At 40.5% G+C, this 7,500-nt stretch overlaps 1 protein-coding gene across 1 annotated transcript in view; it reads left to right on the top strand.

Annotated features, from left to right (window-relative positions):
• The window catches only part of ankfn1a (ankyrin repeat and fibronectin type III domain containing 1a), a gene marked incomplete at both ends in the record, with an annotated part of 54,460 nt that overhangs the window by 3,996 nt on the left and 42,964 nt on the right, over positions 1-7,500 (top strand). Inside the window, one exon of the mRNA XM_080054312.1 lies at positions 6,717-6,927. Coding sequence (XP_079910438.1) covers positions 6,717-6,927 — 211 coding nt within the window. The remainder of the gene's footprint in view (positions 1-6,716; positions 6,928-7,500) is intronic.

The raw sequence follows: 7,500 nt of genomic DNA on the forward strand, positions 1-7,500 counted from the left end.
AATGCGTGAATGTGGTAAGAAATGTAAAGCGCTTTGGGTCTGAGAAAATCGGCTAAAGAGCGCTTTATAAGTCAAGTCCATTTGCCACTTAGAAAACAAAATCCAAAAATAAAATACTTCATCATTTGTGTTGGGCTGGGTGCCAAGTTTGATAGAGTTGTGCGGCGCTGCGGTGGTGTAGTGGATAGAGCGTGTACCATATTGGCTCCGGCCTTCGTTGCAGTGGTCGTGGGTTCAAATCCGACCCGTGGACCTTTACTGCAGGTCACCCCCCCTCTCTCTCTCTCTATCTATCTCTCTCTCTCTCTCTCTCTCTCTCTCTCTCTCTCTCTCTCTCTCTCTCTCTCTCTCCATTTCAACTCTGTACTGTCAAATCCTGCAGCCCTAGACAGTTAAAGGAATACTTCACCCATATAGAACCGGCGTTCTATCATTATGAAATCACTATTATAATATAATGAATGAGGTTTTTCTTCCCTCAGTCTTCCCTCAGTCTTCCCTTGGCCCAGCTGTCCTGTTAATCCTAACCCTACATGTGATGTCACACGTAGGAAAATGCAGGGTTAGTTAGACAGTGAGACCATAAAACACTCTTTCTGCCTTTTCTCAGGCTAGGATGAACCGATTTCTAAAAAAGTTGCACATTTATACTACATAGGATCTCAGAGTTCAATAAAGCACTAAATGGTTTAGGGCCAAAATACATTACTGATCTGCTGATAAGTTATGAACCGTCCAGAGCCCTTAGGTCGTCTGGGACAGGTCTACTTACAGTCCCTAGAGTTAGGACTAAACGAGGAGAAGCAGCTTTTAGTTTTTATGCACCAAAAATCTGGAACAAACTCCCAGAAAACTTGAGGTCTGCTGCAACTCTCAGTTCTTTTAAATCGAGTCTGAAGACTTTTCTGTTTCCATTTTAACCTGCAATTTTCATTTTATTTGCTTCTTTTATTATGTTTTTAAATCGAGTTTTAATTATTATTTTTTTAATTATTTGCTTCTTTTATTCGCTTTTAAATGTTTTCTAATGTGTTTTATGTATTCTAATCTTGCCCCTGTAAAGCACTTTGAGTGGCCTTGTGTCTGAATTGTGCTATATAAATAAACTTGCCTTGCCTTGCCTTGCCTTACACCTTCATATTTCCACCGGTGAAGTAGGGCTTTAAGAGCTTCTTTCTATAAAGTAAAGTATCATTGAGTCTGTTGGAGAACACTCGGACACTGATGGAAGATCTTGTTGAAAAGCATTCGGGAAATCTCTCACCGTCACACACACACACACACACACACACACACACAATCACACACAAACACACACACACACAGTCACACACACACACACACACACACACACACACACACACACACTCACACACAGTCACAGACACACACACAGTCACAGACACACACACACACACACAGTCACAGACACACACACACACACACAGTCACAGACACACACACACACACACACACACACACACACACACACACACACACACACACACACACACAGTCACAGACACACACACACACAATCACACACACACACACAGACACACACACACACACACACACACTCACACACACACTCATAGCTCCACTTGTGCTGCTATCGCCACATCCAGCCTGCTGCCCTGTGAAACATTTGGTCGCTGAGATTCATCACATGTGACGGCTCATACTGTGTGTGTGTGTGTGTGTGTGTGTGTGTGTGTGTGTGTGTGTGTCGATGTGTGTGTGTGTGTGTTTATGTGTGTGTGTGTGTGTGTGTGTGTGTGTGTGTGTCTCTGTGTCCGTGTGTGTGTGTGTGTGTGTTAGTTAGTATGTGCATGATGTGTGACGGCTCATACTGTGTGTGTGTGCGTCTGTGTGTGTGTGTGTCGGTGTGTGTGTGTGTGTGTTTTTGTCTTGATGTGTGTAAGTGTGTGTGTGTGTGTGTGTGTGTCTCTGTGTCCGTGTGTGTGTGTGTGTGTGTGTGTGTGTGTTAGTTAGTATGTGCATGATGTGTGACGGCTCATACTGTGTGTGTGTGTGTCTGTGTGTGTGTGTGTGTGTCGGTGTGTGTGTGTGTGTGTGTGTTTTTGTCTTGATGTGTGTGTGTGTGTGTGTGTGTGTGTGTGTGTGTGTGTGTGTGTGTGTGTGTGTTGACATTTACCAAGCCGTCACCACAGCAGACATGAAAGAAAGCGGCAGACTGTGTCCTCTGAAATCTGAAGACCAAACACTCCATACGTCACAGTGATATTAATACACTACAAAACAGTTTAGCACTGATGTGAAGTGGCTATTCACTGTGTTCTAAAAGCCATACGTACGTCCTACTCATACTAAACGCCCAACTCACGTCCTACTCATACTAAACGCCCAACTCACGTCCTACTCATACTAAACGCCCTACTAACGTCCTACTCATACTAACATCCTACTCATACTAAAGCCCTACTAACATCCTACTCATACTAAAAGCCCTACTAACGTCCTACTCATACTAAACGTCCTACTAACGTCCTACTCATACTAACATCCTACTCATACTAAACGCCATACTTTCGTCCTACTCATACTAAAGCCCAACTAACGTCCTACTCATACTAAAAGCCATAATAACGTTCTACTCATACTAAAAGCCCTACCAACGTCCTACTCATACTAAAAGCCCTACTAACGTCCTACTCATACTAAAAGCCCTACTAACGTCCTACTCATACTAAAAGCCCTACCAACGTCCTACTCATACTAAAAGCCCTACTAACATCCTACTCATACTAAAAGCCCTACTAACATCCTACTCATACTAACATCCTACTCATACTAAACGCCCTACTAACGTCCTACTCATAATAAAGCCCTACTAACGTCCTACTCATACTAAACGCCCTACTCACGTCCTACTCATACTAAAAGCTCTACTAACGTCCTACTCATGCTAAAAGCCCTACTGACGTTCTACTCATGCTATAAGCCTTACTAACGTCCTACTCATGCTATAACCTTTACTAACGTCCTACTCATACTTAAAGCCCTGCTATCGTCCTACTCATACTAAAAGCTCTACTAACGTCCTACTCATACTAACGTCCTACTCATACTGACGTCCTACTCATACTAACGTCCTACTCATACTTAAAGCCCTGCTATCGTCCTACTCATACTAAAAGCTCTACTAACATTCTACTCATACTAAAAGCTCTACTAACATCCTACTCATACTAAACGCTCTACTAACGTCCTACTCATACTAAAAGCCAAACTAACGTCCTACTCATACTAAAAGCCCTACTAACATCCTACTAATACTAACATCCCACTCATACTAAAAGCCATACTTTCGTCCTACTCATACTAAAGCCCTACTAACGTCCTACTCATACTAAAAGTCATAATAACGTCCCACTCATACTAAAAGCCCTACCAACGTCCTACTCATACTAAAAGCCCTATGTCCTACTCATACTAAAAGCCCTAATAACGTCCTACTCATACTAAAAGCCCTACTAACATCCTACTAATACTAACATCCTACTCATACTAAAAGCCATGCTTTCGTCCTACTCATACTAAAAGCCATAATAACGTCCTACTCATACTCATTTCTATGTCAGTTTGAGTATGGTGTGGTTGTGTATGCGAGTTTGTTTAGGCGAGAAATGCCCGGATGAGTACTATACATGTTGAGTATGTAGGAGGGAGTTTGCAGAAGTATTGAAAATAAACAACATTCCAATATATTTATAAGCTGGAGCTACACACAGACAGACAGACAGACACATACAGACAGACGGACACGGACAGACACACACAGACACACACACACACAGACGGACAGACACAAACACACACACACAGACGGACAGACACACATACACACACACAGACAGACAGACAGACACACACACATACACACACACAGACGGACAGACACAAACACACACACAGACGGACAGACACACACACACACACACATACACACACACACACACACACACACACACACACACACACACACACTCTCTCACACAGTATGAGCCGTCACACTAGATGAATACAGAATGATATGAATACACTATAAAACAGTTTAGCACTGATTTGAAGTGGGTACTCAGATATACACAAAGACACGGATTTGAAGTGTGTACTCAGATACACACAAAGACACTGATTTGAAGTGTGTACTCAGATATACACACAGACACTGATTTACTGTTTGAGTGCGAACCAATCAAAGTACAAGAGAACAAGAGAGAGAGAAAAACTGTGTAGTGCAAAAGTGACGAATCATAAATGTGAAATTCAAAGCAGTGTCAGAGCGGTTAGGATGGAATTAAATGGTGTTTTGCTGGAGCCACACACAAACACTCACAAACACTCACACACACACACACACACACACTCACACACACAAACACACACACACACACACACACACACACACACACACACAAACACACACTCACACTCACACCAGGAGGTCAAATTGATATGTGAATCACGTGACATTTATGAAACAGTCTGAAGGTAACCGTGTTATGTGAGTGACAGGTTGCTTTATGCCTTTGTAAATGTTGCCTGTGTGTGTGTGTGTGTGTGTGTGTGTGTGTGTGTGTGTGTGTGTGTGTGTGTGTGTGTGTGTGTGTGTGTGTGTGTGTGTGAAACGCCTTCACACAAACAACTGCTTTTCTTCAACACCACATGAAACGTCAACTACTCAAACATGGGGCGCTCCGGTGGTGTAGTGGATAGAGCGCGTCCCATATTGGCTCCGGCCTTCGTTGCAGTGGTCGTGGGTTCAAATCTGACCCGTGGACCTTTACTGCAGGTCATCCCCCTCTCTCTCTCTCTCTCTCTCTCTCTCTCTCTCTCTCTCTCTCTCTCTCTCTCTCTCTCTCTCTCCATTTCAACTCTGTGCTGTCAAATAAAGCTTGAAAATGCCCCAAAAAATCGTAAAAAATAACATACTCAAACATATGCCTATACATAGTAAAACAAGAGACACTGAACATTTGGAGTGGTCTCTTAATTTTGTCCAGAGCTTTAAGGCTTTTCATATTTTTCTCTCCAATTTTGTTGTGATAAGAATTCCAATTCGACAATGCAAAGGCACGGCAAGTTTATTCCTATAGCACAATTCAGACACAAGGCCATTCAAAGTGCTTTACAGGGGCAAGATTAAAATAGATAATACACATCAGAAAAGCGAATGAATAGAAATAAAACATTTAAAAGCTAATTAATAGAACTATAATATTTAAATACAATAACATTGCAGGTTAAAATGGAAACAGAAAAGTCTTCAGAAAGGAATGAAGTGGGGGGCGCCCTTAGCTCAGTTGGTAGGGCGTCCCCCCCCCACATGGGCCTCGGCCAGCAGCGGACCCGGGTTCGATTCCAGCCCGCGGTCGCTCTCTGCATGTCACTCCCCTCTCTGCCCCATTTCAACTCTGTCTCTACACTATCAATAAAGCATAAAAATGCCAAAAAAAAAATATCTTAAAAGAAATAAAAAGAAGAGAAAAGAAAAGAAAGATCCATTTTCACTGTTTGCTGTCAGAGAAAGTGCGGCAGACATTGATCGTTCTTCTCTGTGTTATCTTCGCTCCTGTGTGGATCTGCATTTGATTAAAACTGTAAATCCTGCTTTAACTAGGGACAGTTATTGAGCTGTTTTACTCTGGGCTTTATTGAGCTGTGTTCTGCAGGCTCTTTATCTCTTTGCTTTTGTGATTTTGTGATACTACTAAACTACTAAAAAATACATTAACTAGTTAGGAAACTAAATACACTTTTTAGTTTTATTTCTGATTTTTGTTTCAAGTTTAACCTCCCCTTTAAGATGTATTAATGTATTATTTGTATATATATATCCCATCTGCTTCTCCCCTGTAGACCATGCAGGGCAGTGACTGTCTGTTTAAGGCCTTGTAGTCAGTGATTCTGGAGAACGCTTGTTGTCAAAATCACTTTCTGTCAAAATCAGTGAATATTTCCTGATTATCCTTTATTTACTGCTTTGGACAGACCCACTGAAAAACATTAAATGTGATCCATATTTTTTTTTATTACATCTGTTTATTGATTTTGATTTGAGAGGGTTATCTTAACTTTTCATACCAGAAAATGTATCTGCCAATTACATGCAGAGACCCGCACACTATATAAGTGATCACTGTATGAATATGGAGCGATTTAACACTTATATTAACATATATAAATCCCATGTATTTTCTCCCTTCTAGACCATGCAGCGACTGACTAATGTAATGTAATGTAATGATTTGTTTAATTTATTCATTGGGTTTTTAATTTTTTGGAACAACAAAATCACATACACAGGGAACAGGTGTCTCCGGGTTAAAATTAAAATACATCTTACAAAACATAATAAGCTTTCATACAAAAATATCTACAAATACACATGAAAAATTAAAAAAACAAAACAAAAAAACAAACAAGTAGCGACTAAATAAAGTTAGGGGGGAGGGGGGGGGTTTAGTCCTGGGTGAGAGGGTTATCTTAACTTATATCCCATGTGTTTGTTTTCTCTCCTTCTAGACCATGCAGGGCAGTGACTGTCTGTTTGAGGCTGTGTGATTGCATAGATACAGATAAAACATGAATACACTCTATGCACACTATATAAGTGATCACTGTATGAATATGGAGCGATTTAACACTTATATCAACATGAAAATATCCCATGTGTTTCCCCCTTCTAGACCATGCAGGGCAGCGACTGTCTGTTTGAGGCTGTGGAGCAGCAGGACTTGGACACGGTTCAGATTCTGTTGTTCCAGTTCACAGCCGAGGAGCTGGACCTGAACACACCAAACAGCCAGGGACTCACTCCTCTGGACATCTCCATCATGACCAATAACACTCCCATAGCCAAGCTGCTACTGAAGGCAGGGGGCAAGGAGAGTCCTCACTGTGAGTATGATATTATATACATCATTTATATGTGTTATAACTCTGAGTATGAAAATATTAGTAGAAGTAGCAAAAAATAAAAATAAAATTTAAAATAAAAGTCAACAAAATATGAGAAAGGAAATCCTAATATTAAAAAAATATTAATCACAAAGAGTCTTAAGAAAGTCGCTAAAATATGAAGAAGAATAAAAATTAAAAAGTCGCAAATAAAATGTTACTAAAAAGCTTCTAAGAACACCCCTACACATCTCCATCATGACTAACAACACACCTATAGCCAAGCTGCTACTGAAGGCAGGGGGCAAGGAGAGTCCTCACTGTGAGTACTATATATCTCTTATGATGTTATATATTAATTTTACTTACTTAAGTCGCAAATATAAGTCACAAAAAAGTCACCAAAATATAGGAAATGGTACGGGGAAAAAATCCTAATAGTCATCCAATTTTTTTTTTTTCAAAAGGTCGCAAAAAAAAAGTATAAAAGTCTTTGGACTATTATAGATTCTACTTACTATCGTCGCAAAAAAAAGTTGCAAAAATTGTTTAAAAACTCTCTATAATATAGGA

This window comes from Ammodytes marinus (genome assembly GCF_949987685.1).
Source record: "Ammodytes marinus genome assembly, contig: scaffold_193, whole genome shotgun sequence".
In the NCBI taxonomy this organism is placed as follows: Eukaryota; Metazoa; Chordata; class Actinopteri; order Uranoscopiformes; family Ammodytidae; genus Ammodytes; species Ammodytes marinus.